Source organism: Hydractinia symbiolongicarpus, chromosome 15 (genome assembly GCF_029227915.1).
Source record: "Hydractinia symbiolongicarpus strain clone_291-10 chromosome 15, HSymV2.1, whole genome shotgun sequence".
NCBI lineage: Eukaryota > Metazoa > Cnidaria > Hydrozoa > Anthoathecata > Hydractiniidae > Hydractinia > Hydractinia symbiolongicarpus.
In genome coordinates, this window is record NC_079889.1 from 127349 (window position 1) to 142000 (window position 14652).

General features: G+C 31.3%; 1 protein-coding gene across 1 annotated transcript in view; it reads left to right on the forward strand.

The window, feature by feature from the left end:
- LOC130629051 (uncharacterized) overlaps positions 1–14652 on the forward strand; it is a 33061-nt gene that overhangs the window by 5353 nt on the left and 13056 nt on the right. The window contains exons 3-23 of the mRNA XM_057442147.1: positions 56–131; positions 1020–1197; positions 1302–1361; positions 2252–2356; positions 3496–3642; positions 4224–4289; positions 5180–5294; positions 5823–5965; positions 6671–6714; positions 7084–7331; positions 7493–7668; positions 7791–7933; positions 8346–8588; positions 9171–9287; positions 9908–10007; positions 10178–10256; positions 10531–10661; positions 10817–10938; positions 12476–12640; positions 13475–13579; positions 13793–13960. Of these exons, the coding sequence (XP_057298130.1) occupies positions 56–131; positions 1020–1197; positions 1302–1361; positions 2252–2356; positions 3496–3642; positions 4224–4289; positions 5180–5294; positions 5823–5965; positions 6671–6714; positions 7084–7331; positions 7493–7668; positions 7791–7933; positions 8346–8588; positions 9171–9287; positions 9908–10007; positions 10178–10256; positions 10531–10661; positions 10817–10938; positions 12476–12640; positions 13475–13579; positions 13793–13960 (2731 nt within the window). The remainder of the gene's footprint in view (positions 1–55; positions 132–1019; positions 1198–1301; positions 1362–2251; positions 2357–3495; positions 3643–4223; positions 4290–5179; positions 5295–5822; positions 5966–6670; positions 6715–7083; positions 7332–7492; positions 7669–7790; positions 7934–8345; positions 8589–9170; positions 9288–9907; positions 10008–10177; positions 10257–10530; positions 10662–10816; positions 10939–12475; positions 12641–13474; positions 13580–13792; positions 13961–14652) is intronic.

Below are 14652 nucleotides of genomic sequence, written 5' to 3' on the forward strand. Positions count from 1 at the left end.
AAGTCCTGATGAGACCTGTTATTACTTTATCTATGTGCCCTTTTTACTTTAACAGGCATGGAATCCCTGTCAACACTTCAACGTTATGTTAAGTGTTTATATTGGGCTACTATTACTGCTACAACGACTGGGTAAGTCACATTTTATTTAGAGTTTCACTTAAATGCTAACTTGAACAAGAAGCCTAATGGCTATAAAGTTCATGCTAGACTTGTAAACTAGAGGAATACCATCACTGTCAGAAATGTTGGATAACGTAATCATGTTAGTTTTTAGATGGGTTAGTCAAACAGGGATGTTGTTAAAGGAGATGGAAACTAGGTTCTAAAAGCTCATATGATTTGGGGTAGAACCATTCTTTTCACAAAAGCTTTTAAAATAAACCATCTTAAAGAATTCTTGAAAAAAGATTGGAATAAAATGCCATAAAAACCTATTATAGGGTAGCTCAATTGGTAGAGCACTGGACTCATATTTTAGTTGTGAGTTTGATCCCCATAGTTGTTGTCTTGTTAGACAGAAATTTCAGAGATCAAGCAGGAGCCTTAAACATGGTAGTTTTTGTGGTTCCTTCTAGAAGCAATAAACTATATCTATTGAAATTAGGGACGCTAACCACACAAAATACAAATTACTACCATGAACAATTTGTACAGCTAAAAATTACGTCAATACAATAAATAAGATTGCTGAAGCCATTATTACACTGCACTTTTAATTTTGACGCCAAATAAAACGTGTAAAAAAAAATGATATCATCTTGTGGGTAACTATAGGGTCACTACCTGGGACATAAATTGGTCAATTTCCTTAAGCTGGCAACCTAAAGCACTTACTTTTAAACTATATTTGGTGCTTATTCAGAAAGGGCACTTTTCAGAATTAAAGTAACAAATTGCTGGATAACAAGTTAACACCAACAATTTAAAATAAGCACCTAGTTTAGTCGGCTGCATAATTAAACTTGCTTTTTTAACATTATCAAGTTCAGTGTTGTTATTTGTTATGTTTTTGCGTAGGTATGGAGATATTCATGCTGTAAATACATCTGAAAAATTGTACTCTGTTGTGAGCATGTTGCTTGGTATTGGCTTTTTCTTTGGCCCCATTCTTGGGTATATGGCATCAAATTTAACCAATGCTGACTCCAAACGTGCACGTTACACTCATCGCATTGATGTCATCAAGAAGCATCTGGTATGTTTGTAATTATGTAAAACCTTCTTTTATTGTATGTTGCAGTGAAGTGTCAAGATTTCAAGTCAGCTTTTGGTTAAGCATGAAATACTTGTATTTTATAGAAAGATAAATCTGTTACAATGGCAACAAGAAAAAAGGTTACTGGTTACTATGACCACTTGGTAAGTTGTAATGCTATGTTAGTATCAGTTAATGTTGTTATTAAGTTCAGATTTTAATAAACTCCTTTACTATGTAATTTATTTGAAACTGTGGCAGATTTATGAGTATACTTCAACAAAGTAAATCTTTTGTGACATCTGCTCAAGCAACTTCATTTTTCTTTTTGGATTTGCACAACATCCACAATGTTTTTCTCTACAAATTCAACAAAAGCATATTAGGTTCTTCGACGAATTCAGATAAAAAAAAACTCAAATTCACTTCGTATGACTTCAGGTTTTCACGAATCTACTCGAAAAGCAAATTTAAGGCTTTTTCTAAAATTTCTCTAGCTCAAAACTTTTGGCTGAAGCATTTTTATAAAATGCTGCATATTATCGGATCAGTATATACAAAAAACTTTGATAAAATACAAGGTTGATTAACAATAATTACTTACAAAAGTTTTTTCACCCAATATTATGTATAGCAACAACATAATTATGCGAAGAAGATTCAAAAAACCTTTGCCATTCATTTGTTATGAGGAAGGTATTCTGTTATAGCAAATGAGTTAAAGTTAAATCTTATAACACATTGAACCAAAATTTGTATGTGATAACAATTCTGGATACTTACACAAAGAGAAATATTCACAGGATTATATGATACATGATGTTTCAGTTTGGGGTAAAAGCATTTGAAAATTAATAAAATATTTTATACTTTCAAGAAAGACAATCAACACGCACAACTTCTTTCTAGATATCTAAAATTTCTATACATAATGTAACATCTTTTATTATTCAATTCTTTTCGCGTTGGGAATAAATCACAGATAATAACATTGGCATGGGCAATTGCTTAGAGAATTAGAAAGTCAAATGTAACATCCCTTCTATTTGTTTAGTGGACACATCATCAAGGCGTTGTAAAGCACAATATGTTTTCAGAGTTACCAATGACTTTTCAAGCAGAAATTTCAATGGTATTAAACAAACACATTCTTGAAAAGGTTAGGACATGTTTCAAGTCTTTTTTATTCATAAGGGTGTATGTTAATACAGACGACCCTGTGGATTTTCACACATGTAATGACTGGTATATATATATTTTGTTAATGTTATAAATCTCAGGAATTTTTTTCATCTGTAAATTCTTCATGCACTAAATACCATCACAAACTTTCCAAAAATTTGGAGTGTTCGACAATATGTGTTAAAAATGATGTTAAATTTTTGTATATTTTACTTTAGTAGGTCAGAAATACTAGTTGGTGGCCTGTGGAAATATCCATGTGTTGGCCGGCCCTTTATTTACTGTATTTTGTGTGTCTCGCTACTGTGGTTACCATTTTGCGTTACAGACAGATGTATACCGGTATTATTTTATAGACTAGTCGTTAACCGGTGGAATTCACTGTCGTAATTATTTCGCGAACCTGTTATAAAATTACACTGGTAGACAGCCCCTGAAAAAATACACTTATAGAAACCAGTCTAAGCTACACATTTCTCTTTTTTCAGATCATAGTTTATGGAAAGTAGTGTTACGCCACTTTCTCGTAAAATTCATATATTTACCCAAAATTTGCGCATTTTTACGACCCGTTAGCGGTTAAGAAAGAGGCTCCTCTTGTAAATAGCGTTTAAAAAGCTAATTTTGATATTTTCTTACACTTTTTGCTTAAACATAATAAGGACAATTTCAGTAAAAAAAAAAAAACACAACCAAAACGTGTAAATTGTTAAAGATGAAATAAAAGTTACGAAAATTCGAATTCATGTTAAGAACAAACACAAAATTTACTTACAAAATCTTCTTAAAATTTGTGGTTTTCTTCTTCTTATCATAAAACTTGCTTTTAGTAATTTCCTTTAAAAGGCGCAAATAATTAAAGCTTTTAACAAAATAGACAACGCAGTAACTTTGACCATACACATATTGATAACAGAAACTGCATCAAGGGAACAATAAAGCTCACTACCCATGACTTTTGTATAAGAATTTTTAAATTAAACATAGGTTTTTGTAAAATCAGGAAAAAGGCAAAAGGAATTATATTTTCAGAACCAGTAAAGTGTCAAAGGTTTTAATTCAGTTCAACCATTATGTTTGAATATTAATTTGCATTAAACTTTTTTTTTGTCATAGGCACCATTATTTCAAGATGTTAGCCTAGAGTTTATGAGAATGACATCGCTTGTTATAAAGCCAGCAACATATCTCCCCAAGCAGATTATTTTTATGAAAAATGACATTAGACACACGCTGTTTTATGTCAAGCGTGGACTGGTCGAGGTAAGGATAAACGTGAATATCTTGGGTTGTTTAATGGCATTTTTGATAGTAAATTATAATGCACTGGGTAAAATTCATATATATATATATACATACATATATAATGTAGTTTTCTGAACCTAAAGAGTTATTCAGTTTTGATCTCACCAAATATGTTATTCAAAGGTTTCTACTGAAATCTTAAAAAAGTGCTATTTAACACTTAGCACCTTAGCTCCCCTGGAACTTTCTTCTGACATGTTTTGGTAAAATTTGTAGCTTTTTATTTGTCTGTTTGACAACCTGCGAAATTTCTTGTTCTTACACCTAGAATGTTAAATATTTTCTGTTACTCGGAACTACCCTTAAATTGCTATTAAATATAAAACAATTTTTGTTGTGATTATGGTAGAAACTTAAAAATACATGTTTCTGTATTATAAAAAAGTATCAAAGAATCATAAACATTTTTGGCAGGCTACCTTTTTATCAAAGAAAGATTTTTAGGTAGACATAATTAAATTTCGTACAGACATGGGCACTAACATTAATCTTTTTTTGTATTTGTACATTTTTATGTTTGTTTTTTGCCTTTTTCAAAGGTTATTGATGACGAGGACAATGATGTTGAAGTAACAGTTTTAAAAGAAGGGAGTTTTTTTGGAGAGGTAAAGTTATTGGTATCACTAAGATGTTTTAGCATGGTTGCCGTATGTGCCAATAGTCAGAATTAGTTAAACTATCTGGGAAGTGTCTGAAAAATAGGATGTTGATTAAAAATTGATTAAAAAATTGTTGCAAATATTTAATATAATTATTTACCTCACTACTAACAGCAATAATACCTCCATACAAAGAAACCAAACATATTTTAATAACAAAGAATTCAGTAGTAAGGAATTTGACTTAAATGGATAGTATTGTTTATTATAGTTTATTATTAAGCATATACATTGAAAGGAAGCTTGTGTCTGTTGTTACCTGTCTGTGGAATGATGAATAGAAGAATAATCTCTCTAAATTATTTGACTAAGTTTGAGCTTGGAGTAATTTCATTACGTCTGTGTCATTTATTACATCATGTTAATGTTAAACAAGAGTACAAGAGTATTCAATTTTTCCATGAGAGGAAAAAACATATTATTAATTAGTATCAATTTAGATTTTAGCGTTTTTTTGTCAAATTTAATTTACCCGCAATTGATTCTAAAATGTTTTTAATTATGTATTTGAAACAAACAATTTGATAATTGATTTTTTGATTATAGTTTTATTGTAGAAGGTAAATTAATTGCCTTCTTGGAATATTTTTTTTTCTTGTAATATTTTTTTCATGAAACTACCAACACTTTTGGAATTGCTGCTGTAAATGACTCTGCCGTCATGACTCTGTTGTCAGAATTTTATTCCAACATATTTTTTAGTTAATTTCGGGGGCTATTTTAAGGTACCTTAAATGACTGAATAAGTGTGCTCTGTTAAATAACTCCTGCTAAAAAACATTCTCCCTTGGAAGTTCAAAAAGTACCACGAATTTTTAAACTTCCATCCTTTTTAGGTATCATTGTTACTGAACCTGCCACGCTGTGCAACAGTACGAGCAGCTACCTACTGTGAACTTCTTATGCTGGACAGAAGTGACTTAATGAAAGTGTTAAAGCATTTTCCAGATGGTTTGTTTTTTCAACTTCAAAGTTCAGGGAAATACAAATGAGTTATTCACAATATTTTTTAAGGGATTTGGTTAATTTTTTCAGTTAAATATAATAGATGGTAATAATGTTAAATTGATTTGCATTAGAGAATTTCTAGTTGTAAAAGCTGATATAAATTGCCCCTGTAGATTGTTACATTCCTTTAAAGGCATATGTGTGGTTGTTGGCTTATGCTGACAGATTAAATGTTTAAATGAAGCTTGTTGCTTTTCTAATATATAACCCAGAGTAATAATATTTACAGTAATATTTAAAGTAATAATATTTACATTTGCACATTACTGTAAATGATAAAACTCAGTCTTTTCAACTAGAATTATATTCCAATAATTGCATTTGCAATCTGACTTTTCGCGTCAACTTTTAATAAAAACTGACTTGTATAGCATTTTAAAACGCAAAAACTATTATAAATGGTAGTTTTTAATGTTATAGCTGAAAGTTTTACTCTGTGTTCTTAGAAATGTACTGTTATGTTTCTTCCAGTTTCACAACAATTAAATGATGCTATTGAAGATCGATGTCAGAAAGCTGCAGATTATATTAAAACCAAGGAAGTTAATACTAACGAAAGCTCTGAACCACATACTATCATCAAAACCAATGTTCTTAATGACAATGACACACAGGTATTGGATTGTCTTATTATAAAAAAAAATCTGCTTTCTTGGAATCAATTCTGTCTTTTTGTAATTTTCACAAATAAAATATTACCTATAAAACTGTCCTGTTGTTTACAAAGCTTTGGTGTTATTACAAGGAATGTTATCAGTAACATTATTAAGGTTTGTGAAGCAATTGCAGTGCTCTTATAAGTTTGAGGCCAAATAATTTCTTTTCTCCTGTGTGGGTAACTGGCGACCACATGGGGCAAAATTCATAATCAATCCACCTGTTCTGAAACAAAGTGGTAATTTGTCATTGAAATCATTGAAAACCTTTTAAACCTCAATATCTCTAAAATTGTACATTTTCTTAAACAGTGTTTTAAGCTCTACATAATAGGCAATCAATTTTTGTGTGTTAAAAAACTTACAGAATTGAGAACGATTGACATTGTACTGCTTTAGGAAGAATGATGCTGGGATTACCCAAGGAAAAGGTTTAGCCTTTAAAAAAAATTCCTAAAATTGCTACTATGGTATTTCATCAAATATTGAAAGCATTTGTTTAGAACACTTTAGTTTTTAGTGCTGAGAGTCAGTTCAGTTCAGGTGGTTATAACTAATTTTTCTACCCACAATAGCATAGTCATTCGACTAGAAAATTAGGAGCAGAAAAATTATTTTGGATTTTATATTATTTTTTGGTAAAATAATTTATTTATGTTATAGAAGTCGCAATATGGCAAAATGCGAGTTTCATTTGTTGGTTCCAAGTAATGCACTTACTTATCTTTTATATACTGTATGAAAGATCAGCTTTCTTTTAAGCACAAGACTCCTTTTGGTGGTATATACTAGCATGTTTTGACACTTGCAACAAGTTATATGAAACCAAAGATAAGAAGCTTAATGACAGCTATTATGACATTAAATGAATTGTCAAGTATGCATGATCTTAATAAGATAGCATGCTACTTTAGAGTAGAATATACTAAAAATATTAGTTACAGTTTAGATATGGAGGACTTACCGTGAAATGAATAATAAGAACTTTAAACTTCCCACTAATTTATTTATAATGATTTTAACCTACTATTAAAAAGTATGCATGTTGTTCAAATTTTTCTTTGTTTTATTTTCAGCAACACATTACTTTTTAATGATAAAAGCCGATTTCTGTTAATCTGGAAGATTTTTGTGGCACTTGTTGTGATCATTCATGCGTTTCTCCACACTTATATCACATCTTTCAAAACAAGTTTCGGTAATGCCGGATATGGCAGCTCAAGTACGATGAAGTTTTTATTTGGATTGTTGTATGTTGTTGACATTATTCACTTCGTAGATATGTTTATAAAGTCAAGAACTACTGTTGAAGATAAGAATCAAGGTATTTTTTGTATGCTTTGAAGAAAATTACGTGCCCCTATTTCGGACCTTCATGAACGTGAACCTTTTGCCAAGTTAATCTGCATGAAAATCGTAAAAGTGGTAGACCGTTGTAGATGATTTTCTGAATCTGCTTTTGTCTATTATTGTATTTTTATATAGATATTATTAATGACAAAAAAGTGCTCTTGCAACAGTATCTCCATTCTGGACAATTTATTGTGGATGTTATAGCAGTGTTTCCATTGGAATTACTGGCATTTACTTTTACTGGCTCATACTCTCGCTGGATTGCAGCCACTTTTCTTCGGGGAAACAGAATTTTAAAACTTTACAAGGTAAACAATTCTCTTCAGACATTCATGTTAATTAGTAAAAACGTAAGTATACATGAATGATATGTTTAATATATGCTACTTTGTGAGATATATTGTATACATTTAACCTGTTTTTCTTAAAGCCAATTGGATTGATTCACGAATTTGAAACGAACATTGTGTATGACATCATAAATATTCGCATTGTGAAATTAGCCATCTTCATTAGTGCATCCACTCATATCTGTGCTTGTGTGTGGTACTTTCAAGCTTGCTTTGGAGAGGAGTATGTATATAATGAGATTTATTTTTAAGGAAACTTTGTGTCACAAGTTGGTGTATAGATTGTGGGACAAATTTGATGAACACTAACAAAATTACATGGTGGACAATGAAACACTCCAATAAACGTTTAGGGATCTGTTTTATATGTTAGCAAAGACCGGAATGTTCATTATTCGCTACACATTTATCTTGTAAGCAATAATAATTTTGGAGGTCAGACTCGGGTTGCTACGTGGCCCCTCTAAAATTTCTTGGCCGGCTGGATAGACCTTATTTTTTTGCCAATACGGTGCTGACATTGAGTTGTATTTGGGACTTGCAATCTATAATTCTGTGCTTATTAAAGGTTTTTCCCTGCATAAGGTCTGATTACTTATTGCAAAATTTTATGAACTTGATAACACATTATTTAGATGCTCACCTAACAGCTGGGCAGTACATACAGGCATAACTGGTGAAAGCAATACATTAGAAACGTATGTGTTAACACTATATTGGGCTGCAGCCACAATGACATCAACTGGCTATGGGGATGTATACGCAACAAGTTCTTTGGGTGAATTCATAGTTATATTTGTTACGATCAACGGTTTACTGCTCTATGGATATTGCCTGAGTACGATTGCTGCAATTCTTACAAACATGATGTCTCCAAAGTATGTAATTGTTTTTTGTTAGCAGATATGCCAACATCGAAAATATGGAAATAGGTAGACTTATATTTCCTATCTAGAATTTAGTCTTATAAATGCTCTAAAAATGTAGCAAGAATCGTTGCTTTTAACTATTTTCTTCTCTTTCCAAGCTTCTCTAAATCTGCCGTGTTAATTCGGTTGGTTTTAAAAAATTTAGGACACTGATTTGTATAAAGAATCAAAGCATTTTGTACAATCAGTTGTACATACAGGAATTAAATGGTGCTTGCACAAGGTGTATCGATATCGCTTGGTTACAATTTAATAAGTTATTCTGTCAGAGGTTAGGTAAAAAGCATTAATAACAAGTACTCAGGACAAAGTACAAGATTATCTGAATTTTATTTGGTTTAATTGGTAATCGGACAGGGGATAAAAGCTTCATAAAGCTGGAGTCTTCCGTTGAATCCTGCAATAATTGCAAGAGCTGGCAGGTCTGCGTTTGTTTCTTTTTTTTGTTCATAATGTAAACACTATCATTAAACTAAATTTTGTACTATTAAGTTTATTTAAGCTTTTACTGAATAGGCATAGTTGTTTTAGAGTTGAATTTATGGGGCGCATCAATGCTGTATTGTCTTTCATGACGGAGCAAAAACTTAGTCACAACCTCATTGAAAGAGTTGATCGTTATCTTGGACTGGTGTGGAGGATACACAGGTTCGATTGATAACCGTTTTAATATTTTATTTTATAAATAGTATTTTGTGTCTTTATTGCAGATCAATTTGACAAAGTTTTGATGCACTTTCTATGTAGAGGCATAAGTTAACATTTGTACTGTTGTGATACTTCACTGGATTTAATATACATAGGGGGAGGTGGCGGGAACCAAGAAACGTGACTAATTCTAAGGATTTATGACTGAAGTCTCCTTCAGCTAAAAGTTTTCTCATATCAGCTTAGTCCTTAACTTTGACTCAACTATATGCTCTAATTGTATTCCTGCTTAAGTCAAATCAACTAATTTTTATACTATGTAATGAATATTGGTGATGACAGGAGAAGGAAAGAAAACATTAAAAAATAAAAATAATGATTTCATGTGAGTCACCTAACTTTAGGCAGGGAAAGTGACTATATACATGTATTAAAGACTCTTCCCGACTATTAATTTTCCCTGACTAACTTCAACCCCAGTTTTTTTTCCTTAATTAGATACTTATTACGAAATTTGTTTATTATAATGAAACTAGTGTTCTGTAAATTTGTATAATATTGCTTTGGCAACAAAAACAGCTTTTGGTTTATAAAAGTACTTTTAACTTTATATTTTTTAGAGGAGAAGCCATTCCAGGTGCGCAATTATTAATGGGTGATATACCAAATCGCCTACAACAGGATGTTTCTTTTGAAGAAATGAATGAAATAATTTGCAAGGTAGATTATTTTTGTTCTAATACTTCTAACCCAATTTGATTAAATATCTCTGGCTTGCTTTGTGCTTTATTTTATGCAAAGAAAAAAATACTTCATTGTTGCAGCAGGCACAGTTTGACTAGTTAATTACGCTAAAACAGTATTCTGTTATTTTAATAACTTTTTCACAGGTTCCCATTTTCATGAATACAGATATCAGCTTCATTAAGCAATTGTCTGCCAAGTTAATCACCTATGTATTTATGCCAGGTTTGTTTTGTTAATTTAAATGTTTAAGTGTACTTTAAAGCCAGGTCTGGGCTTGTACATTATTCGTAATATCATCCTTTGTTTGGCTTTTTTCGAAGCCTTTTTTGTCAACCTAAAAACTGTCCTGTTCGTACAGTGCTAGTTTGATGCTAGGTATCTTAGCTATTCTGTTGTTATTGGTCTTGATACATATGGTTGGCATACGAACTGTTACGAATGGAATTTCAAACTATAAGTACTTCCTACTTTTTTACATTCTTGTCTTATATTTTAGGAGACATGATTGTTTATAGTGGTGATGTTGGAAGAGAGATGTACATTATGAGAAGAGGTCTTGTTGAAGTATTATCAAAAGATCAATCTTACGTAGTAGCTACGTTAGGTCCTGGTGGTTATTTTGGTGAGGTAAACTAAAAATTTTGTATGAAAAAAAAATGATTTTTTAATAAAATTAATTGCAAAGCACTAAATCAGGTCTTTATGGAGTTTATTTTATTCACACTAAGGTATACTAATAGCAAAGTGAATATTCTGATTGCTCTTTTTAATCTGTTGTAAAGGTTGGTTTAATTTTTGGTGAGAGTCGCACAGCTGATGTCAGAGCAAAAACCTACTGTGAGGTAGCCATGTTACGGAAAAATGATTTAGATCAAGTACTTGTAAATTTCCCACTTATTGAAAGGTTTGTCTTGTCTTATTTTTTCGGTAGAGTACTGTTATTCATACGTGCAAATGAAATGCGATTGTAAATAAAGCCTGGTTGTATTATTTGTTTCATTCATATACTTTATTCGGGGAAACTTTCGCGAGAGAAGATTTTCGCGAATTTCGCATTTTTTGGCTTTTTTTCACGAAACTCTCGTGAAACTTTCAAAAATGGACAATCGCTAAAGTTTATCTACTAAAATTTTTTTAAAAAATTGCTGGTTTTAAAAGTTATTTCTTGACTCGCCCTCACTTTGTTCGCCCTCCTGATTTAAAAAAGAGACAACTGGCGCTAGGCTAGGAACGAGGTTGGAATAAACTTAGAAATAAACAAAAGCGATGCTTCAAACGTATGTATTTAAAAAAAATCAATCAAAGATCTGGATGCCGTTTGAAGAATTGATGAAGAGGAACGGAATGCTTATAACAGTTACTGGCGAAGAAGACGACTACGGCTATGCGTGGGAAATGTGTTGATCTGTTTTGTGATTTTGATGATAAACCCAATTCGTAAATAGAAGTTTTTACATACCATAAGAAAGAAAATTATATCATTAAAAAAAAAACTTCTTTTTTTTCTATCATAAGAAATATATGCCACTTTTTTATAAGAACATAAAAAATAAGTTCAAAATCACGAATCGCAAAAGTTTATGCCACCAAAACTACCCAATTTCAGATGTCGCGAAAGTTTATCTCGCGAAAATCTTTCAGTTTGTAGATTCGCGAAAATTTATCCAAAAAATTTCGAAAATTTCTCTCGCGAAAGTGTCTCCGAGTAAAGTATATGTTTTTATACAGTTTTTTTATGCTTATTATTGATTCAAGTAATGCACAATCATTAAAATACGATAGGGTTTTGTAATTGAGTTTTAAACCTATAGAATATACAAACATAAATATAGCATCCCTGAATATAAACTTAAGCACTTAAATATACATTGTTCAACTCGAAGACTTTGGGCCACGTAATTTATGTCTTCATTTGCAAAACCACAGTTCAGTTAAATTCCCGATTTCATGAATATGTTGAATATTCATTTACTACCTAAACACATGTTTTGAACGAATCAATTGTTATACTCTTTTTATCACACTTTTCTTGTCCACCCTGTTTTAAAAACCTGCAAAAAACCTGCAAAAAAATTATTCTTTTTCAGTAGAATTAAATAAAATGTTGTGTTTATTGAAAACAAACGTGTAGATCACAAATTATAGGATTTTGTCATCCAAAAGAGGAACGGGACTAGGTTATAATTTTTATGTTATGTTAAAACTTTGCTATAACACAAGTATGACATGATTTATACAGGAAAACTAAATCATTAAATGCAAACATATTGACAAGGAAAGTTACCAAATAATTTTAAATAACCTTGCTAAACAATATTTTAAGTTGTACAGCATTATTTCGACATTATTTCACTTTGGGATCCCTTTAATTTGGAATGAAAGAGTAACAATTTTTTAAAAATGTAAATTGATTAATTTATACCTTTGTTTACTTCTCCTAGACAACTTCAATCTACCAGTGATAACAAAATTGTTCTGCAGAAAATCAGGGAAGCAGCTAAAGTAGCTGGTGCACCACGAGCAGCCCAGCGTATTGATCTTATTGAAAGAAGTCGAAAGCTGAGAAGCAAATCTGTTTTTCGACGAATTTCATTAAGTAAACATCTGTAAGTTTATCCTGCATAATGTTGAAGAAAGTACCACAAACTTGCACTGCCGTTGGACACTTTTGATCGACAAATCAACATAGCTGATAATCAAATGCATTTAGCTTTGTCATGAAATTTATTTATCTAACTTTAACTGCGCAAAATATCGTCATTTTCATCCGATATGATATTTTATATTTGCAAAATATGCTGACATGTTGTTTCTATTCTAGTGGAATTCTTCTTATTATTAATCGTGTTGACAACAAGGGTTCTTGTCCATTTATTCTTTTATACTGAATTTTAAGTTGGAAGACTAAAAGTAAGGCAAGAGAATGGAATTTTTAGTATGTAGGAAAGTGTAATTTATCAACTATTTTCTTCAGGTGAGATAAGAAAAATAAGAAATAAAGAAAAAATTGTTTACGTTTTTGCGATTTGAGAACACGTTTTCATTATATTAATTTTTGTTGGTTGTTCATGTACAAATGAGTTTCTGCTTCCTGTCACTTTTTAAAAATAGCATTATTATTCCTATTGCTCCTGTTAATAACAAGATTGATTTGCAAGTAAATTTTTGCTCTCCATCACTACTTAAAACCTAGGTTTTGCTTGGTAGTGTTAAAATCCTGAGGAATTGATGTTTACATAACACTTGGTGTTTGAAAAATCCTTGTTTTTTAGCTTCGGTCTGAGCAAATTTTCGTGGACCCTTTGTATTGTACACATGTTATTTTAAATGCATATGTAAAGAGAGATTATCTATTTTAACTTTTGTTTGTTCTTGTGTTTTAGAAAAATGGCTGGTTTTATTCAAATGATTATAATAAAATCTTGACTTATTACCTTTAGATCAGAGGAAGAATCGAATGTGAATGAAGAACTTAATTTAGAATTTAAAGCTCCCTATGAAAAGTTGCATCCTGTTTTGTACTATCTATCGTACTTGTTATTAAGGTCAGTTATAATCTTCCATCTCTAGTAGTTGTAGTTTTAGCTCGACAGATTTACTGTCAACAAACAATATAATTGTCAACATTTTGTTTTCCTTGCTTGAAGAGATATAATCTTCATGCTCACCTGCTTAACACAATTCTTTATTGTTTTCATCTCTCTAAAGAGAATCACTTATGGTACACACCAAGCTTATTTTATATTTTCTACTTTCAGAACAACATTTGATCCTCACAATTACTTCTTTCGTGTGTGGACTGGTCTAACAGTTGCAACATCTTGCATTTATTTCTTTACACTGGGTCTACAAGTTGCATTTCTGCAAGATCAAGAAATACTCTGGATAATCAACTACACATTTGATGTGATGTTTATTATTGATATGTAAGTAAAGAAAAAAGTTTGTTTTAGTATCTATATCTACTATGGATGGCCTGACAGATCGTTTTCATTTATAAAACATTATTAGGTAAAGCGAGCTCTCAAATTGTTGATTTATTTTGGCATCCTTTTGTAGTATTTCCATATCTATTTTGCAGTAAATGAAAACAATACTGTGTTTTATTAACTGATAGCTATTTTCAACCGGTTAATACGGAAAATCCGTAGCGCTGATTGGATAAAACGTCTTAACAATGGTAGCTATAAATGTAAACAAATAACATTGCAAGAGAATCGTGAAAACATAGCTACATACAAGTCTAGATAGACAAAACAGTTTATATTGTATTAATTGAAAACAGGAAAGTGTTGAGCTTGTTGTATATAAACAGATGCTTTCAGTGAAACGGTTGCTTCTAGTTCACTTTATAATTGATGTTGGAACTATGTATAGACAGTTCAGTTAATATTTTTTCAGCTGATAATGGTCTCCTAAATTGCTTTAACTGTCGTAAAAAAGGTCGAGTTTACCATGATAAATAACCACACACACCATCTGGATTACCTGCATGTTTGCATCACTATCATATTGCTGCACATAGCGTAGTGGGTTCGTCTGCGGCTCCCAGTTCTTGGGACCGCGAATCGAATACCGTTCACTACCAGGCAGTATGTTAATATATTTTCTTTTACTG